The 22,478-nt window shown below is 42.8% G+C and overlaps 1 protein-coding gene across 1 annotated transcript in view; it reads left to right on the forward strand.

The window, feature by feature from the left end:
* The first annotated feature begins 463 nt into the window (after positions 1–463).
* The window catches only part of SLC37A3 (solute carrier family 37 member 3), an 82,988-nt gene continuing 60,973 nt past the window's right edge, over positions 464–22,478 (forward strand). Inside the window, exons 1-5 of the mRNA XM_077469289.1 lie at positions 464–556; positions 2,470–2,647; positions 14,256–14,370; positions 17,471–17,563; positions 20,635–20,718. Coding sequence (XP_077325415.1) covers positions 2,547–2,647; positions 14,256–14,370; positions 17,471–17,563; positions 20,635–20,718 — 393 coding nt within the window. The 5' untranslated portion in view covers positions 464–556; positions 2,470–2,546. The remainder of the gene's footprint in view (positions 557–2,469; positions 2,648–14,255; positions 14,371–17,470; positions 17,564–20,634; positions 20,719–22,478) is intronic.

Here is a 22,478-nt window from a genome sequence, read left to right on the forward strand (position 1 = left end):
TATATATATATGTATACACAGGGATGCTGTTAGAAATCATGGGCCTTCATACTGCCTACCTGACTGGGCACAGTACAGTAGGTCTGGCTGTACTGCCTCAGGGGCCTTTTTTTTTTTTATATATATATATCTATATATATCTATAGATCTATCTATCTATATAGATATATATAGATAGAGATATATATATATAATCTGACACTGCTGACCACTCCAATACAAAATACTAGTTTCCTGGCTGTCACTCTCGGCTTCCACCCACCCAGCAGAATTATGGAGATCGGCAGCTGTAACTTCACTTCGTGCAGCTCACACACTGGCATTTCTGAAGCCATACAGGAAACCCCTAGGAATGCCACTCTCTCTGCAGCCTTAGCCAACTCTGCACAGCCTCAAAGGCCACGCCCACGCCGCTGCTCGCCACTGTTCCCGGCATGCCACGCTCGCCGTATCTCAGAGCGGTCATGTGATCCCGGAAGTAGTCTCAGCACTTTGGGCACCAGCTGGTCCAACACTGATGAGCCGGGTGAGAGGAGATCGGCCCGGGGAGACTCCGGTGAGAGAGGGGCTCTGCTAACCGGCACAGGGAGGACAGCCTGTATTCTGCTGTGCTGAGTGGGGTGGAGGGCTGGTCTGCTGTGGGCAGGGAATGAGATATGCTGCCATATGGAGGATGAATAGGGGTCTGCTATTAATCAGAAATACATATAGTTATCGTAAATGTTCCAGATTGAGAGACTTTATTGTATGCATGGAGAAGGTTTATGCTAGACGATAGAAGTTATATGCAACTGTATTAGAGGGATATGCTAGAAAAAAGAGGGTATATGCTAGAAAATTAAAGGGACGTGCCACTGTATTAGAGGGATATGATGTAACATAGAAGGGATATGCTACAAAAGTGAAGGCTATGCTGCCATATGGGAATTCAAAGAATAACTAAAGGCAAAACAGTTTATTTTATTTGAATAGAATACAGTTTTTGTCTTCTGTGTTCCATTGGGGAGATTTTCCTTCACTTCCTGTCCTATAGCCAAACAGGAAGTAAGAAACAATCCCTCCACAGTAATGGATTCCCAGGGTGTGCCTAGGGTCACCAGTAAGGATGAGCTCTGGCATGTTCCCATACTCCACGTGCAGAGCCCGTCAGGAAGTCTACGCAGCGCTGCACTAATCAAAAGGCAGTGAGACAGACATTGCCCCGATATGCAGCTGCAGAGATCGGGCAATGTCTCACTGCCTGTGATTAGCGCTGCGCCAACTTCCTGGCAGGCTCTGCGCATGGAGTATGCAAACACGGCGGAGCTCATCCCTAGTCACCAGAACTAGTGTGCCCAATGGAAGATTTCTACTTTATAGGGCTATGTTCACACTGTTGATTAGGGCCAATGTGAACTGTGGCGGCAAGAATTCTGTGGTGGCCCCCGAGCAATTAGGTGTGGCCTACGGCCCAGTTCATTATGATGACAGGTCGCTGGTGGCTGCAGCTCTTTGCAAAGCCAGAGATTACTTTTGGTGGCTGTGTATCCAGCTATGATCACCATAGGAGGTAATTGCTGGCTGTGCAGACAGCGACCTGTCATCATAGTGAACGGGGCCAGTGGCTGCACCTTACTGCTCAGAGCCACCGCAGGAATCTCTAAAACCTGCCAATACAGTTTGCGTGGGCCCAGATCACTGGTGTGTATGTAGCCTTATCGTTCTCATGTCAACCCAGAATTTTCTTGTACCTTCAGTTTCAACGATAATGGTAAACAGGACAAATAGAGGGTGAATCTCTCTAATAGGGGCACAGACGGCAATAAAAACTGACAGGGGTTCTCATCCATCTCCACTATCCAAAAAAAAAAAATGTTTTACCTTTGTTTACTTTAACAACCCTGTTGAGAGATAGAGGGAAGGGAAGCGCTGTCCTATACTGATGAAGCCTATGACAAACTGATTCTCCCTGCTCCTGGAAGGATATGTATAGGCTTATGGCTTTGCAAAGCTTCATGGTGTCTGTCTTTTGAAAGTGATGTGTACAGCCCTTGCCAATGGAAACACCAGCCATTCACAACAGCTGTGATGATGCCATAGCCATACATTTTGTATGCCTTGAGCCTCCAGAGGTTGGTGCCAGGAGGTCCGTATTCATGGGGTACCAGTAAAAGGTATATATGTAGCAGCCAATGTTGATGACTTGTGGTGCAGGTTCCAGCGCCTTTCTGGCTTTTTTTCTATCTAGCAAATCACTGACCTGAAGCATACACGCTTTCCAGGTCATTCTCATCCTTGGGTAAGGATTACAACCTTGAAATTTGCATCCTAAAAATACTATTGTGGGCTTGAACGTTTGCCCAGACCCCCTCAGTGACCCAACCCTTTTTTCGGGGATGGTTTGGCTGCAATATATTTAAACGCACCACTGTAGTGTATAATCATACACAGCTATTTTGTATAATGTACATTTCTCTTTCTTTTCTGCAGGCCTTTATAAAGGATATCCTTTCCTGTTTGGGGAGAAGTTCAGGCTGATGTGTACATCTGCTTGAGGACCTGCAGACATGGACTTCCCTGGGTCCCCACGCAGGGCACCTCCTCGTCTTAGATTCTTTGCCCAGTACACACACCATCACTTGGTGGTTTTCCTCCTGACATTTTTCAGGTAAGTGAGGGGCCCATTGTTGCAGACCCTCTGTCGTAGCAATTTGGCTGCTATGCTATGCACACAGCCCCACTACCTACTTTGTGCTTCCAATAAGCACCCATTTCCATCTTAATGATATAATGCTTTCAGGTTACCTTCCAACACATTCATCCCAATGAACAGACTCAACCATCCTTCTACGTTCTAAGTTCCATCGTCAGCCAGCCAGAGCGAGCCCTTGACCAAGCTTTTTATTTACTTTTTCCCACCGGAAGCCACGCCCTGGAGGGTTTGCCTCCAACAGCTGAACACCTCCCACAAAGGATGTGACCTCACAGCAGTAACAGGATGTTAATGCCCATATAAGGACAATACAATACAATACCATACAATACCATACCATACAAAACCAATGAACGATGATTATAATTCCGTTGATAGAAATCCTTAATATATACATTGTTCCAGAGAACAATGTATACTTGGATAGTTCTTCATCTCTTGTGAATGGAAAGCTATCTACAGATGTGCACCGCCTATCTCCATGTGCTGATCAGACACAGCCGAGACGATGTGCACACATCCGCACACAACCAATGCCCGCAGTGCAAGCATATGTCCCCAGACGATCGTCTGTACAATGTACAGGGGCCCTTTTGCTGGTGGACATACCCCCACTCCGCAAACACCTTTCTTTCCAACCCCAAGATATTATCCACTACCTAACGGATCTCAACCAGCGTCAGTCTGCCCCAGTCAGCTCTAAAAGAGCGGGCTGGGGGAGAATGAACACAGGAGGACTCTTATGACTATATATATAATAAATACATCTAAAATTTCCACAACACCTCCTTCTGTAGCTGTGCATGGAGTTTGTTCCACTGCATTATTCAGAGTGAAACTATCTTGAAATGCTGTAGCTCATGGCTTGACAAATTAGCTTTGAATCTAGGAGCCAGTTAAAAATGTTAAGAGACAGTTTTTTTTTTTTTGTTTTTTTTTTTTTGAGTGGTATGAATTGTCAGCTCCTGGGGTAAGGCCAGTATTTTTCGCCACCCTAACTCACAATGGAGCACCCAGTCAATAACTCCAATGTAACTCTGTTTACATCAGGGTTATGGGCTGGCCAGAAAGTGTAAGCCTGGCAACAGATGGCACTGGTTGGCTTAGGCAGGTTGCACTGATTGGCACTGGTTTGGAACTGACAGATGGCACTGGCAGGTGGCACTGGTTGGCATGTGGCACTGGTTTGGAACTGACAGTTGGCACTGGCAGGTGGCGCTGGAACGTGGCATTGACTTTCAGTGACAGGTGCCACTGATTGGCAGATGCCACTGGTTTGGCACTGGCAGGTGGCACTGATTGGCGGTGATACTAGCAGGTGGCACTAATTGGCGGCAGGTGGCACTGGTTGTCGCTGGCAGGTGGCACTGAGAGATGGCGCTGATTTGGCATTGGGGATGGCACTGGTAGGTTACACGTAGCGGCCCGCCCCAGATCCCATCCCATTGGCTGGAGTTTGATAGCTGCTGGGACCCGGCTGGGTCCCACCCATCCCCGACATCAAGCTTAATTCTGACAGATCCCTTCACCTCTCTGTTATGTGTCAGTTTCACACACTCAGCAGCTCTGGCAAGAGCCTTGCTGAGTGTGGAGAAAGGAGGAGGAGGAACGGTGGTCAGTGTTAAATATCATAGCACTGCATGTCTGGGGCATTGGGAGTTGCCGTGAGTGGGCTGGTGGCAGCCTAGGCTCCAGGGTGCGGTTTCTGGTCGCCATGGCGCCTGGGGTTTGTCGAGCCCTGCTGTAGCTGCCTGGGCATACTTCCTCTACAGAGACACATTGGGGTTTATTTACTAAAGGCAAATCCACTGTGCACTTGCTGAAAATCTGAGGGGGACATGCAAGGAAAATAGCATTTTTGTTTGTACATGATTAAATGATAGAAATCAGCAGAGCTTCCCCTCATTTTAGATCTTCCCCTCAGATCTACAGCGACTGCACTTCCAATTGCACTTGAATTGCACAGTGGATTTGCCTTTAGTAAATAAACGCCATTGCTTTTGAGGTGTATTTTAATTTTTGCTGCTAAATTTGGGAAACGCTTGCTATGTTTGTGTTCACATTAACACAGCATATATAAGTTAGCAAAAATAGTTAGGACTCTATAGGCCAGGGAAATGCAATTAGCGGACCTCTACCTGTTGCAAAACTACAAGTCCCATCATGCCTCTGGGTGTCATGCTTGTGGCTGTCAAGAGTTTTTCTATGCCTCATGGGACATATAAGAAATGACTTCCTCATCTGGCGGGTGCCATTATTGCAACATTTGTTGCAGAAGGTACAGTGACAGGAGTGGATTTCTCCTGTAGGACTCCACAGGTGCAGGCTAAGGATGGCATGAAGCCACACTTCTTTCATTCCTGGTGTTGCAGAGGGTGTGTTGGGTAGCGTACCACACTGTATGGCTGCTGGGAGCAGGAGAATCAGTTTTAACCCCTTAACGCCGACCATATGCAAATATGCATTCTTGGCTTGCAGCGGTTTATACCGGGGTGATGCCTGCAGCTGCACGCATCCCACCCCCAGTACCGTTTTTTTTTTTTTTTTTAAAGCAAGTGGTTAGCTTTTTAATGATATAACAGCTGATGCGACTAAGCCGCTAGACTGTTATCCTAAGGAGCGGAGGGGATGCTCCCCTCCTCCTGGGATGCGTGAGCGACCAGCTGACACGTCTGCCGGAGTCCTGTCAGAAAGCCACTACCCATCAAAAAATGCAACCTAAGTCACGCTGCGTCGCAGCCATCTTGGTACACCCGCACTCCTCTGCAGTAAGTCTACAGTTACCAAGCAGACATCTTTTTGCACCCACTGGAGTCTTGCATTTCACACTTATTTTTACCAGTAAACTCAGATTACAGTATATAGTGAAATACAGTATTTGGAAGTCTGTGACACTGTTTTGATGTTGAATTTTAAAAGCCTCAGCAAGCCTGGTGATCTCACAGGTTTGCTAATCTGACAAAACACCACTGCATTTAAAATTCAACATCAGAACAGTTTGACGGTTTTCAAAATACTATATTTCACTATATAAGCTGAGTTTACTGGTAAAAATTAGTATGAGATGTCCGCTTGCCGCGGATGAGTGCGGGTGTACCAAAATGACCGCAACGGAATGTCTCTTCAGTTGCGCTTTCTGATAGAACACCGGCTGGCCGAAGACCCAAATGAATCGTGTCTCCTATCTAGTAACCCGAAAGCAATGTCATGACATCACTTGCGGTTTACTCGGCTGCCAGTGGCGCAGATTTAAAAAAAAATAGCCTAGTATTTCAAAACACAGATTTTGGTGTTTTGAATACTTTTAAGTGCAAAGGAGGGATTTGGGGTCTTGTAGACCCCAGATCGCTCCATAAAGAGAACCTGTCACTCCCATATTGCTATCGCAGAGGATGTTTACATTGCTGACCGCCTCACGACGATATACATCGGCAGAAGGGCTTGTACAGGCAAACTAACATACCTGTAAGTTGCCCCTTAAGAGGCGGGCACGCACCGCCCGCGGCAATCGGCGCGAGTCGGGTCCCGCGGACTCGCTGTCCGCGGGGATACCCGCGATCGTCTCACGGGGAGATGCTAATGTAAACAAGCATCTCCCCGTTCTGCCTAGTGACAGTGTCATTGATCTGTGATCGGGAGCACAGATCAATGATGTGCCACACGTAGCCACGCCCCCCCCCCCACAGTTAGAATCACTCCCCAGGACATACTTAACCTCTTCACTGCCGGTATCATTTACATAGGAATCAGTGCATTTGTATAGCATTGATTGCTGTATAAATGACAATGGTCCCAAAAATATATAAAAAATGTCCGATGTGGCCGCCATAACGTCGTTGTCATGATAAAAATCGCTGATCGTCGCCATTACGAGTAAAAAAATAAATAAATATTAATAAAAATGCCATAAAACTATCCCCTATTTTGTTAACGCTATAACTTTTGCACAAAGCAATCAAACGCTTATTGCGTTTTTGGGAAAAAAATAAATATGTAGAAGAATACATATAGGCCTAAACTGAGGGAAAAAGTGTTTTTTATATATAGAAAATTGTAAAAAAAAAAATCTAAATTGTCGTTTATTTTTTTGTTTATAGCGCAAAAAATAAAAAACTTAGGGGTGATCAAATAGCAACAAAAGAAAGCTCTATTTGTGGAGAAAAAAGGATGTCAATTTTGTTTGGGAGCCACGTCGCATGACTGCGCAATTGTCAGTTAAAACGAAGCAGTGCTGAATCGCAAAAAGTGCGCTAGTAAATTCTTCTGGGGCTGAAGTGGTTAAAGACCGTGTGTAAAAAAATTAATAAATATAAATTAAAGCGCCCATTCTAAAGCTTATGCACAGAAGTGAACACGTACGTAAGTCGCATCTGCAAATGTAAACGGTATTCAAACCACATGTGAGGTATCGCCGTGCTCGTTAGAGCGAGTGCAGTGATTCTAGTACTAGATCCCCTCTGTAACTCTAAACTGGTAACCTGTGGAGATTAAGTATCCTAGTTTGTCGTTATTCCACGAATGTGCGCAATTTCAAAGCATGACATGTTTGCTATCATTTACTCGGTGTAACATCATCGTTTACATTATACAAAAAAATTGGGCTAACTTTTTACGTGTTGTGTTTGTTTTTTTTTTTTTAATTATTCATGAAAGTGTCTTTCATGAATACCTTGTGACATAAAATATTTGCAATGATTGGCATTTTATTCTCTAGGGTCTCTGCTAAAATATATAATGTTTGGGAGTTCTAAGTAACTTTATAGCAAAAAATACTGATTTTAACTTGCATGAAAGGGTTAATATACGATTTGCTTGAATTGCACAGGGCTATGTACTCTCCAATGTGACAGTGCGGGATACAATCCCAGTATTGTCACATACCCCTCCATCTCTGGAAGTACCAGGTAATTATTTTGCTCCTGGCAGCAAAACAGCAGCAGGGAAGGAATGATGAGTGTGTGCTTCTGGGAGGGGAATTAAAGTAAACTTGTTGCTTTACCTTTCATGTGCAAAGCACTGTACAGTGCTTTGCCCTGTTGATGTGCTCAGAGCTTACCAAGAGAACTTACCTCCCTGTTCCCATGTAGGAATGCTGGTGACTGGCAATTGATTCCTTCTTTGTTAACTCCATACCCAGAAGTACTGGGTATTTCTGTTCATACCAGACCGCCAAATGGAGCAGTAGGGGCGCTAAGGAAAGGTGGCTTTATATGAGGCATAGAGGGCATTTAAAGAATAAGTGGACTTAAAACAAAGTGCATTTATCTTTTTTTGCCCTTTCGTTCCTTTGACCTAAACCAACCCACCCCACCCTACCCCTCCACAGATGCATGCTAGCTTTGAGCCTATGGCAATAGTTCTGCTGTTCCTTTTTATCCAGAGGTAGGCTTTTTGCCCTGAGCCTCTAGACATTTGGACATGGTCTTTAGGGCTGCAATGCACAGGCATGGCCAGGACAGTGAAGACTTGCAGCCCTGTATGTAAATAAGAAATGAGATCCCGATCATCAGTTTGAAGAAAAGCCAGCCATACATGGATCAAAATTCTTCCGGTTCAACAGGGACGAATTTCAATCCGTGTATGAGCAGGCTGGTTGTATAGAAGTCAACCTCTGTACAAGCAGACCGTTGGAAAATTCCCACACAATCAATGCCGCTGGTTGAACAAAAAAAAAATGGCTGGGCTGCCTAAAGCTGGCCATACACTATACAATTTTTTTTTTTTTTTATTCAATTTCCTTTAGATTTACCTTCAACTGTGTGGTACAAGGGCCTGCCTGATTGCACACAAACTGAAAGTGTTCAGATTTGACCTCCTATTATATGGTTTTGGTAAATCTAAAGGAAATCTATAGAAGAAAATGATATAATGTATGGCCAGCCTAAGTTTCCATCTGTAGAGAGAGCGGGATTCGAAGTACACTCATCCTTTAAGTAAACCTGTAGCTTTGCCCTTCATGGGCAAATGCAGGTTTAAATCTTTATTTTTCTATGATACAAGATCACAGATTCAGGTTATTATAACTGATACAAAGATATAATAAATTAGAAAAGCTAGGCTTGCAACATAAAGCATCATTGAGTGTTCAATCCATAACATGTCCAAACTGGTGTCTTGTCAAATACTGTCCCCCGACACAGTATGGAGAACAATGGGAGGCTGAAAGTTTCCGAAGATGAACGGCGCCTGTGCACTTATAATAGTACCTTCTGCCCTCAGTCCAGGTTCAAGCCCCACCATCCAAGTGGACATAGAGTTAGAATAAAAATTTGCAGAGCGAAGCGAGGCCGTGCCCGAAGCGTGGCGAGCGGCACTGTTACTAAATGCTGTTTTATATCATCTATGTCCACTTGCATGGTGGGGCTTGAACCTGGCCTCAGGGCAGAAGGTACTATTAAGTGCACAGGCGCCGTTCATCTTCAGAGACTTTTGTCGTCTCTTTGTCCTCCGTACTGCGCAAGCGCTGCGCCTGCGCAGTACGTGGCGGACACTTTCCGATGGGGGGGGACACTTCTCGGCAGAACACCGGCATTGCAACAGCTTCTCCATAGAAAATTTTATTGTAGCATTACATCAGTAACATCATCCAAAATGCTGTGTTTCGGCCTAAGCCTTCATCAAAAGCATGAAACAATGACATAAAAAAAAACGTGTGTGTGTGTGTATAGAGAAAAAACCCTCCTGAAATGAGAGGTGCAGTATTAGCTTGATTAAAAAAAATGATCTCATTAATTGGTTACAGATGAGATGATCAAAACCTGGGTCAAACAATCACATGTAACATGGGGTTCAAACAGGAAGCACAACATGTTAACTATTAAAGTCCCACTGATGCAACAGTGGAAAAATTGAAATACAAAATAAATAATATATTTCAAAGACTCCATTTCAAACACAGGCTAACATCCATCCTATTGTTCATAGCCAGCGGCATTCTGGTATTTAACGTGTGTATCCACCACACCTCTCGTTGGAGCAGGGTGCGATGGGTGTCCCCCCCCTCTTGTAGATTGTTTGTTTGATTTGTTCTAGACCAAAGAAAGAAAAAAGGTGTCAAGCTTATCTCCATGCACTGTCTTAAAATATTTTGGTGTTTGGATTGGCAGTGTCATTGTAATGTTCTATAACCCTGACTCGTAAATGACGAATGGTACACCCCACATACTGTATCTGACAGGTACTACATTCCACTATATAGATCACCGATTTGGAACTACAGTTAATAAAATGTTTGAGTATATGTTTTGCCTGTAGAAAAAGAGGTGACAGTTTTAATCGGTGTCTTCTGCACTGTTTCCACATGCTAGTGCCACAAGGGAACCATCCCGTGGTACTTAGCCATGTGTGTGAAGGCTGATGTGAATGAAAAAGGCTAGGAGATGAGATGGATTCCAAGGTGGGGGCCCTTCTACTAGAAAAGCTATACCCCTGCTGCAAAATGTCTTTATAGTGTTTTGTCCACATATAAAATAGGAAGACATTGTTTAACAATTGATACAATTTTTGATTATACTGTCTCGAATAAGTGTTAACAAAGTGTATTTTATTCCTACTGCAGTGGGACTGTCTTTTACTAGGGCTCTGTGCATTTTTTTTAGTATGCTTTCTCTGCCTTGATCCTGCCATTATCGATCAAATGTTTCTTGTATCCTGGCCTCATTAATCTTTCTGAAACCACAGTGCATCCTTTTACAAAATCTTCATGATCAGAGCAATTCCTTTTTGGCTCGCACAAACTCCCCCAATGGTAATGCATGTAACGCATGCATACAAGTTGTAGCAAGCAAAATTGCCGGTGCATTGTTTTCTAAAGGTTTTGTAGTCACTCTGCCACTCTCAATGTGTCGTGTTAGTGTTCAATGCTATCAATGCTATCAGAGTGGAAATTGTGGCTGAACTCTAATTTTAAAATGGTTGTTATTTGAATACTGAATGAAAGAAAGAATCTACCATAGAGAGCGGGCCTGTCCACACCAGAGCCAGGTCATCTATGTAGTGATGGTACCAGTCAATATGCACTCTGAAAGGATTATTATGTGTGAAAAGAAAGACCTCCTCCCCACCACCCCATGTACAAGTTTGCCAATGAGGGAGAAAATGTAGCCCCCATTGAGGCACCTTGGCATTGTATATAATAGGATGAATCAAACATGAAGTAGTTATGTTTCAATAGCCAAAAGTAAAATAACAACTGTATGATGTAAGGTGATATTTGATAGCCTCCAAGGCTAAACAGTAAGTTATACAAGAATATAATGCCTTAAAATCCACAGTGATCCAAATATTGGCTGCTGACCATTTGATTTCATGCGTGTGGGCAAGAAGGTCACCTGTGTCCCTAAAGTATCCTGGTAAACGGGTGACGAGGGGTTGGAGATGTTCATCTACCTACTCGCCAGGCCTCTCCAATAGGGACCCTATGCCTGCAACAATGGGACAGCACTGAACAGGAGTGCGATGTTTTGTGGACTTTTGGAAGATGATGGAATAATGTCTTCTTATTTTATGTGAACACAACACTATACGACATTTTGCAGCAGGTTTATAGCTTTTCTAGTAGAAAGATCCCAAGGTGGGGGGGCCCATCTTGTCTCCTAGCCATTTTTCATTCCCATCAGCCTTCACACACATGGCTAAGTACCACGGGATCATTCCCTTGTGGCACTAGCATGTGTAGAAAATGCAGAAGACACAGACTAAAACTGTCACCTCTTTTTCTACAGGCAAAACATACTCTTAGGCCTCTTTTACACTACCGCTCCATTCAGGTCCGCCTGTCAGTTTTTCAGGCGGACCTGAACGGATGTTCCATAGAGGTCTATGGAGCGGCGGATGTCAGTGGTGACACGTCCGCTGACATCCGAGCCGCTCCGATCCGATAAAGTGTGACGGAGTCAAAAAACTACTTTTCCATCCATCATCGGATCGGGTGATGACGGACTGTGCGGTCCATCGTTATCGGATCCCACAAAGTGCAGAGACAGACCTATCATCTTCCTGCTCAGCGGGGATCGACGGAGCGATCCCCGCTGAGCAAGTGGATATCCACGGGGCGGATCATCACTGATCCGCTCCGTGTGAAAGAGGCCTTAAACGTTTTATTAACTGTCGTTCCAAATGTATGTAGTGGAATGTAATGTCTGTCAGATACAGTATGTGGGTGTACCAATCGTCATTTACGAGGCAGGGTTTCAGAACATTACAATGACACTGCCAATCCAAAAACATTTAAAAATGTATCAAAGCATTTTAAGACCGTTCATGGAGGTAACCTCGACACCTTTTTCTTTCTTGGGTCTAGAACAAATCGAACAGTCTACAGGGGGGGGGGGGGGGGGGGGGGGACGACACCCATCACACCCTGCTCTAATGAGAGGTGTGGTGGATACACATGTTCAATACCAGGATGCTGCTGGGTATGAACAATAGAATGGATGTTAGCAGGTTTTTGAAATAAATTATTTATTGTGTTTTGCAATTTTTCACTGTTGCATCAGTAGGACTTTAATGGTTAACATCTTGTGCTCCCTGTTTGAACCCCCTGTTACATGTCATTTTTTGACCCAGGTTTTGATCATCTCCATCTGTAACCAATTATTGGGATGTTTTTTTAATCAAGCTAATACTGCCCGTCTCATTTCAGGAGAGTTGTTTCTCTATATATATATACCATGTCATATTTTTATGCTTTTGATGAAGGCTTAGGCCGAAACGTGTCCGTATTTTGGATGATGTTACTGCTGTAATGCTACAATAACATTTTCTATGGAGAAGCTGTCGAGTTGCCTGTTTGTACATGTTATGGATTCTCTGTGAGCTCAATTAGCCAGAGCACCAATCACTCTGCACACTAACTACATCATACAGTGGTAGAGCTTGGGTGAGTTTTCGTTTGCATCATTGAGTGTTGTCTGACCCGAATTACAGCTTTCCAAGCCAGGACATCCAGGATGTAAAAGTCATGTGATTTGGAATGCTTTTCACCAGCTGTTATAGATCATGTAGTCAGGAGAGGCTGTGTGAATATTGACGGAACCTCCAGTAACAAGAGGTAATAGTGACGGAGGCAATGACCTTGCGAGATATTATCCTAAAACACTCAGTGCTAGTTCACAGCAGACACAGTTCCGTGCGCTTTTTTTCTGCACAAAATGCATGCACAGTGTTTTCCATGTATTTCAATGGCTCTAGTGCATACCATGCAGTCAGTTTCTGCACCGGAAACTGACTGCATGGTGTGAACTAGAATCATTGGAATACATGAAAAACACTGTGCATGCATTCTTAGTTGCAGACAAAAAGCACACGGAAATGCATCTAGTGTGAACTGGCCCTAACCCAACAATAACTTCTAAGCCTTTTTGTATTTGAAATGAGCAAGTAACCTTGTAATAGAAATGCACTTGTAACATGGGGGTTGATTTACTAAAAGTGGAGAGGGCAAAATCTGGTGCAGCTCTGCATGGCAACCAATCGGATTCCAGTATTTTTGTCAAAGCTAAATTGAACAAGCTGATTGGCTACTATGCAAAACTGCACCAGATTTTGCACTCTCCAGTTTTAGTAAATCGACCCCATTGTGTCCATGTATCTCTCGTTTTCGTGTACCAGGAGACATAAGAAGTTTCAATATTTGCTTCCACGTGTGGTCGCTGTGTCAGAACTGCACAGGCCTGAAACGGTGAAACTCCATTCCCATGATGTCAGACTGCAAGTTTTATCAGCATAAGTTAATGCAGTGGCAGGCAACATTGGTAGTTCAGCTGTGGTGAAACTACAGTACAAATCCCTTCATGCCTCTGGGAGTCATGCCTGTGGGTGTCAGTACTGCAGTGTCTTGTGGAACTACAAGTCCCATAACAGCTTGAGTGTCAAGGTGGCCTACTCCGACATACTGTTAATTATAAGCACAGAAAAAACCTTTTTGGGCTATCAATGAGTGAAACCGTTATTTTATGAAAACCAGTATCAAGAATTTGATACGAATTGCCTTAACATATTAATGGCATAGTCCACCTTTTTAAAAATAAAAAGTCAATGCATTAACATTTGATTTTATGGTCAATGTGCATTTAGTACTTTTGCAATGAGGCCTGCAGAGCATTGCACTTGTGATCAGTGCGTCATGAGTACAATGCACAGGGTCTTAATGTATTTGTATTTCCCCAACCTCAATTCCATATGGAGGAAAAAACGTAAAAAATGCAGCACAACTACAGAGTATAGTATAGTCCCTCTGCTGCAGGGGTAGATGGGACTTGTAGAAAATTCCATGGAGCATTCCTGGAACTTTGATAATGTGGCTGTGAGGGCAGAGCAATGCTAAATTTTTAAAGAATCACAGGATTTCCCTGGTTGATGCACCCAGTAACGCAGGTAAAGGAGTCAGTTGGGGTATAACATGAAACATTGTGGCATACCTCATCCCCAAACTATGAATATAGCATAAAACATGGTTAACATGGGCTTAACATTTAAATTGTATGTTTTGTATTAATTTATATTATGTGTATATTGTAATTAATTTTTATTTACTTATGTGTCTTTTATTCTGCTTCCCCAGTTATTCGCTGCTCCATGCCTCCAGGAAAGCGTTCAGCAATGTGAAAGTCAGTATAAACAACCAGTGGACTCCACCCAGCCTAAACGACTCTATGCCCATCGTTGACCCAAACTCGGTGAGGCTAATCTGTTAGCAGAGCAAAATCAGCAGTGGAAAAGATGTATTATAAGTTAGCACCAATATTGTGTTTTGCATAGTGCATAGAGCATACACAAGTCCTAGGCCTTCAAAGAGATTGCACTGTTATTTCCCCACCACCGGCATACCTATGATTGAGGCAGTTTAGGTGGTTGTCAATCTGCCAGTATTTTTTTGGACTGTAGGAAGAACTTGGATCAACTTTGCAATATAGCTGGAGTGTAGCTGGAAGTGCTCTGGGGTCTCGGCTCACAGTCTACAAAGATAACTATACATTAAAGGAACACAACAGGCAACCACACTAAGGCTTTCCATTAGTATGACTTGTCATGTGCCTTTGGACACAGTCGCATGACAAGTCACAGCCCATTGATTTTCAATGCCACTCATTCACATCTATGCGACTTTGAAAAGGTACCTGCACTACTTTGATGTGACTTTGATCCAGAGAGTGCAAAGTTGTAAAGTAAAGCTGCTCTCAAAGTCATACTCTAAATCGGGCAACTTTGGGGTCAGGATAGTGGAAATGCAACTTGTCATGCGACTGTGTTCAAAGTCACATGACAAGTCACAGCCCATTGATTTTATTGGTACCCATTCCCATCTATGCGACTTTGAAAATCAGCAACTTTGAAAAGCTACCTTTTTTATTTATTTGATTATTTTCATATTTCTTCCCCCATCCCTCCACCATTCACAGCAGCTGGGCATGTGCCACACCATGGACAAAGTGCCATGCAGAAACAACCACGTGGTTCTACACTGTAGAAAATCTGCATCATGTTGCATTGTAATCTATCTTGCAGTTTCTAACAAACATAACATACTTCCAAAGCTATCTATCCATTTGACCAGGATCTGCAAAGGGGGCTTAAAGCCTAGTCTGGGATGAGGGGAAAAGAGACTTTTCACATTACACACAACAATGCGGTGAAGGGACAGGCATCCAATCAGTCTCCAGGTGTCAGTTTATACCAGAAAATACAAAAAAAAGTTGCTATATATGGGCGACATTTCTTACAGTAAACTAACGCAATACAAGACAAAGATATTAGAGGTGCACTGAAAATTCAGGAGGCACTTGGCTGAAAACCAAAAATTACAGTTTTAAAAAAATATATATAATTGTATTTTATTCAACTTTTTAATATCATGAATATGAATTTATTGTCTGCCATTATTGGCATCTTTTTGGTGCAAGGAAAGCTCAAGAAAGTGTATCCCTTTTAAATTCTATGTATGTGTTCACACTAGTCTGTCGTGCTTCAGTTGTGGTGTTAAAATCCTGCTTGTTACCAACTACTGCTCTGTGAGCGCCCTGCTGACCCAGCCCATAACCCACTTCAGTCAGTCCTCAGAGCCCCACTGACAAGACGCCCCTCCCAACACAAAGCAGACCTGCTGACACACCACAGAAGGGTATGGCGGATGTCACTACAAAAACTCGGGATCCCACAGGTCCACTCTCACACCCCTCTCTGGTTCAACACAGACTTACCTGAATTGTTGTCCATTCCAGACCCGGTGGCGTGGATACGCCATGGTATTCTGTACATACACCAGATCATGACCCGTAGGACTTAAAACATTCCAAGCGCTGAACAGCAAATTTTCCCTCCCCATTTGCCTTCTCTTCAGGTAACTACAACTCCGCCACGCTATACAAACCCAGTTTACCGGCACCAACCCATCCCTGGCAGTCCCCTCTACTGTAGACACAGTCACAGGTACTGAACCACCCAAGCTAATTTCTACCCTATACTTCCTAGTACCACAGCAGTGGCCTATACTGCCAAGACTAGATGGGAGGGGGATGTTGGAGTAATTGAGAATGAGGATTGGGATGAAATTTTGGAGGATGTGAAGAGTTTCCCCCAAACTGTCAGACCGCCTCACACAGTTGTATATTATACATAGGATGTATCTGACTCCTCAGAGGATAGCACATTACAAATCCACATACAATCCAGCGACCACACCCCAGGCTCCCTCTATCACCTCATATGGTCCTGTCCAAGTGTACTAGATACAGAGGGTTCATTTCCTGCAGGACCAGATGGACTCTCCTGCTACCCTAGACCCAAAGATCTGCATGCTCGGTCTGCTGCCAGACTTAGTCTCAGATAAACCCCTCCGTACCTTATTACATGAGATGCTATTCATGGCGAGAAAAGTAATGGCTCACAATTGGATGCAGGCCCTGCCCCCTACAATCCAGTGCTGGAAAAAAAAGAAGAGATTAATGACACTCTTCCATATAAGAAGCTGATCTTTTCACAGAGGGTGCCCGCTTAAGTATGAGAAGGTCTGGAGCAGATGGTGAAACGTGTACATGATATGTTCGGCCCTCCTCCCCCTTTTCCTCCCCCCCCCCTTTTTTCCCCCCTCATCTCTCTCCCTTTCTAGAAGTACTGGTTCCACCCCCGATGGATATTTTCGCCTTATATCACACAGATATTTCAATGTGTTTATGTACTATTGTTTTGACCATACTGGCTTATACCGATTTATGTACCATGCATATATTTTTCAATAAAGTTGGTTTTCCAATAAAAAAACAAAAAAAAACAGCCTGCTTGCTGCATTTTTGGTCCGTTAACAAAAAAAAAAATACAACTATCAACAGAAAATGATGGTGTCTCCATTTTGCTGAAAAGAGAAAAAGGTGCCGATAATGACGCCAAAAGCGCACGCTCTTTTTGCTGTGATTTTATCACGATTTTACTGTGCTTATGGTTTTTCATAGGTCATGTGACTCAAAAATCACATCAGAAACAGAACACTGGTGCGTAGTTGTGGTTTTTGAGTCACATGACCTATGAAAAACCATAAGCACAGTAAAATCGTGGTACAATCACGGCAAAATAGTGTGCATTTTTGGCTTCATTATCGGCAAAATGCAGACAACACTGTTTTTCGGACAATATATTTCAGCTGTCAAACTTTCCGTGCATCTATAAAAGATATTCAGAGAGATAAAACAACGTTTATTTGTTGGGCAGGCAGTTATCAAATATTTTTATTACTGATCACCTTTTCACAAAAAAAGTCTAACAAGTTTCTGTTATTGTCATCAGACTTGGAATGGCAATCACCTCTTCCCCAATTCTAATTCTGCTACCATCTTTCTGGGCCTCCTGGACACCATTTTCCTCTTTTCCTATGCAGTGGTAAGTTATTGTAGTCATCAGCTACATTTTCATTTTTTAATTGTAACTACAGACTTTACTGTGTGAGTGCTAGTGAATCCTTATGTTTTGATGCATAGTGCATAGTTAGTAAAAATGGGCATTTAGTGAATGCAATTATTGGTTCAGGTGTTTCCAATGAAGAGAACTGTTAATGCTGCAGCATAGAAAGTCATTATGCCTAGGTTCACACTGGCAGTGGGATTGAAATTGTACTCGCACAATTTCATTCCCGCGTGTCAGCCTGACTTCGGGAGCACAGATGTTTATACAAATCGCACCCCGAAGTGGCCAGAAGTAGTACAGAAACTACTTTTAGGAATCTGCAACGTCGCATTGATTCGGACAGTGCCATTGCCGGCAAAAGATGATTTGGCATGCGATTAGATAGGTGATTGATGGGGAGGGGTATGCCTGTATATCAGGAATGATGTACAAGTGAATCTGAGGGACGATATCACTAATGGAGCAAGGGAGGAGGTGGAATCCTTATGGGTAGAGCTTCAAAGGGAGAAAACCAAGGGGAAAGTAATACTGGGAGAAGGGGGAGGCAGACCTCTCCTATCACAGTTTGGAATAGCTTGTAAGGATGGGAAGTATCATTATAATGGGGAATTTTAATTATCCAGACAGACTGGGCAGAAGGAACCATGCATTTTTCTAAGGCTCGCCATTACCTAAATGTCTTGCAGGACAATTTCATGGGTCAGATGGTAAATGCACCAACGAGAAACAAAGCGTTACTAGACCTACTGATTACTAACAATACAGACCTTTTCGCTGATGTGTAAATACGGGCAATTTAGGAAACCGCGACCAAGGGTCAATTAATTTTGGCATAAATCACAGAAATAGGAAACAAGGGTAATACAAAGACCCTGAAATTCAATAGAGCCATCTTCCCTAAACTTTATATTGGCCCCATAAAGGATGATGAAGGGAATTGTTACAAAAGACAGACAGAGAGATGACGAAGGTTTTGAATTTATTCTTCTCAGTCTTCACAAGGGAAATGGGGGGGATTCGTTAACCAAGACTGTATTGTTTTATCTTCATAAAATGTCACGGCTATGTCATGTGGCTAACAGAGAATAGAATTTGAAATGTACTTGAAACTTAAGGAACTCAGTCAAGTGATAGCCAGCCCATTTTCGATTTTTATGGACATTCTACTGACTGGAATGGTACCAGCTGATTGGAGAAAAGCCACTGTAGCACCAATATTTAAAAAAGGGCCAAGATACATCCCTGGGATCTACAGACCAGTTAGCCTAACATCAATAGCTTGCAAGCTTTTGGAGGGGATAAGGAACTATATACAAGATTTTCATATTTTAGTAATAAAAACGGTATTAACAGTAATCAGCATGGGTTCATGAAGAATCGTTTTTGCCAGACCAATCTATTAACCTTCTATGAGAAAGTGAGCTGCCATGGAGCTAAAGGAAGGCCTGTAGATGTGGTGTATGTGGATTTTGCAAAGGCATTCAAAACAGTTCCCCATATATGTTTACAGTACAAACTAAGGTCTGTTGGCATGGACCAAAGGGTGAGTAAATGGTTTGAAAATTGGCTGAGGGGGGATGTCCAGAGGATGGTGGTGAATGGGGAGTACTCGGAAATGGTCTGGTGTGCAAAGTGGGGGTCCTCCAGGGTTCTGTCCTGGGATCAATCCTATTTAAGCTATTGATAAACGAGCTGGAGGATGGGATAAACAGCCCAATCTCAGTATTTGCGGACGGCACTAAGCTAAGCGGGGCAATAACTTCTACGCAGAACGTAAAACCTTTGCAAGAAGTTCTAAACAAATGAGGGTGGCAACTACATGGCAAATTAGGTTTAACCACTTGTGGACTGCCCATCATTGTCAGCACTTTGAAGAGGAGTATTGTTGTAAATAGCTGCCATAACCCTGGTATCCACTTCAGCAGGCGGTGGATACGCCGCAAGATCACTTTTATCGGGGGGCGGGAGAGGGGCCCCCCCCCTCCTGCCGCTTACCAGAGCTGGCGGCGGAGACAATCGCATCCTCTCCCCTCACAGGCTGGCTGCTGAGTGACGGGAGGAACATGGTCCTCACTCGACCCCATAGCATTGCCTGGCAGAAGCGTTGTCAAGCGGCACTTTCTCCTTTAAGAGCAAAGGGCGGATTTCTTTTTTATTATTGCATTTTAGTGTAAATATGAGATTTTTGACCCCAGATCTCATATTTAGGAGGTCTTGTCATGCTTTTTTTCCTATTATAAAGGATGTTTACTTTCCTTGTAATGGGAATAAAAGTGACCCAAAACTTTTATATATTTTTTAAAAGGACGGTGTCAACATTTTATTTATTTTTTTTAAAGCGTCCCGTCCCGACGAGCTTGCGCGCAGAAGCAAGCGCGTAAGTGAGTAGTGCCCGCATATGAAAACGGTGTTCAAACCACACATGTGAGGTATTGCTGCAATAGAGTGAGATCAATAATTATAGCCCTAGACCTTATCTGTAACTCAAAACTGGTAACCTGTAGAAATTTTTAAACGTCGCCTATGGAGATTTTTAAGGATAAAATTTTGTCATCATTCCAAGAGCGGGCATGTGACATGTGTATCAATTTACTAGGCGTAACATTATCTTTTACAATATAAGAAAACTGAAAACTAATTTTACTGTTGTCTTATTTTTTTAATTCAAAAAAGTGTATTTTTTTCCAAAAAAAGTGCCCTTGTAAGACCGCTGCGCAAGTAGGGTGTGACAAAGTATTGCAACGACCGCCATTTTATTCTCTAGGATGTTAGAAAAAATATGTATATAATGTTTGAGGGTTCTAAGTAATTTTCTAGAAAAAAATACTGTTTTTAACTTGTAAACAACAAATCTCAGAGGCTCGTTCCTCTTAAGTGGTTAAAAGTGTTGAAGTGACACTTCTGTGGAGGAGTTTCATTTTCTGAATGAATATGGCCATGTTTGGTGGAAGAAGTGAAAATGCACATACACAAATGATATTTCCTGGGTTGCTTTTAAATGATTAAAAAATTGTATCTACATTGAAATATGTTTCTTTTGATAACAGGGTCTGTTTATCAGCGGGATTATAGGCGACCGGTTAAACATGCGTTATGTACTCACTTTTGGCATGTGTTCATCGGCTGTAACTGTGAGTACTGATGTTTCACCTAATCTTGTACCCCAGTATGAATTTTTGTGTGTTCAGTTCAAGCAACCTGTCAGATAAACTGGCAGGGCAGAGGTAATAATGTGTGCTATTGGTTGCATCATTTTTTGACTTGGTAATCTCTGACCAAAGAGCAAAGGATCCTTCATATCCCCTAGTCAAGATAACACATTGCTCTCTGCATGTGCACCTTTCTATAAAGTTAACAAATACTCCTTGAAGAAGATAGACTGTGGCCTCAATGGCGGTCATTCTTGAAGAGGAGATTTGCCTTGGGCTGGTGTACATGGAGATATACATTTCCTTAAACCTTTTCCTGCAAGCAAAGTGCCTTTTATCTTGTATAAAGGTGTTTGTGTAGCATCTGGTTATCACAGTTGATCCTCAGATCTGTTAATGCTGAACTTCAAGCAGATAGAAAAAAAGATACAAATTAAATAGCTCTGTAATCCTTAATTTGTGTGTTATAGCTGACTTACCCTGCAAAGCGCCCCATCCAGTGCTGTGACATGCTTAACCACTCCGTCACCGAAGCTGACATCATCTCCCTGTCCTCTACTGGGTACGGTATCTTCAGCCAGCTTGATTGCTGGGATGAATGAAGTTATGTCATCTAAGGCCAGCCAAACAACATGCATTTAGAAAGTAAAAAAAATCCATTGCTGATGAACATGTAAAACATAATAATAATAATAATAATAATAATATTATTTTTTTAAAGTAGGACTTTAGTTTTGCTTTAACCTCACAGTCAACTGTACAGCAGAGCTCAGACTGGGAGAGGGCGAGGCAGCACAAGGTGCCAGTTTGTTGTCCTGCAGTGCTCATGTGTTAACAAGGGACGTGCTAATTGAAGCGGTGTAACCGAATTGAGCTCCTCGGTGTGCTGCTGCTTCTTTCACTGTCCAGCCAGTCTGGGGAGGGATATGACCTGTTACCAAACTACAGCAGAGAACATTCGGGTCTCCTCTCCTGCCAGACAGGGCTGTGCAGTGTACAGTGGCGTCTCCAGTGTTCATATTTAGGGGGGGCACATGGGGGGACAGGGACAAAAGTAGGAGAGGCAACTATAAAAATGTATTATATATATATATATATATATATATATATATATATATATATATATATATATATATATATATATATATATATATATATATATATATATATATATATATATATATATATATATATATATATATATATATATAATCTCACACACACACAAAATGTTCCACATTATGTCATGTTACAATCAAAAATATAAATGTATTTTATTGGGATTTTATGTGATAGACCAACACAAAGTAGCAAATAAATGTGAAGTGGAAGGAAAATGATAAATGTTTTTCAAAACTGGCACCTGGGGCAGATCCTATATCTGGCATCCCTCCCCCCAGGCAGACAGGCAGCACACCGTACGTCAAGTGATGTTAGGGCAGTATACTGGCAGATTGGGGTGATATCGTGCCAGGTTAGGGTGATATACAGTAGTGCCAGGTAGGTGATATACAATAGTACCAGGTTAGATGGTGGTGGTGATAGTGCCAGGTTAGGGTGGTAGTGCCAGGTTGGGTAATAGTGGCAGGTTAGGGTGGTAGTGCCAGAGTAAATACATGACAACATGAATAGAGAAGAGTCCTGGTCCCCTCTTCCTCCATCACCTGCACTAAAAGCATGAATCTATGACTGTCCTTGCTGCTGCAGAACCACCTTCTCCCTCTCCCTGAAGTAAACATAAA

The sequence above is a fragment of the Lithobates pipiens genome, unplaced genomic scaffold, assembly GCF_037356315.1.
Source record: "Lithobates pipiens isolate NorthernLeopardFrog02 unplaced genomic scaffold, aLitPip1_a1.2 Scaffold_8, whole genome shotgun sequence".
NCBI classification, from domain to species: domain Eukaryota; kingdom Metazoa; phylum Chordata; class Amphibia; order Anura; family Ranidae; genus Lithobates; species Lithobates pipiens.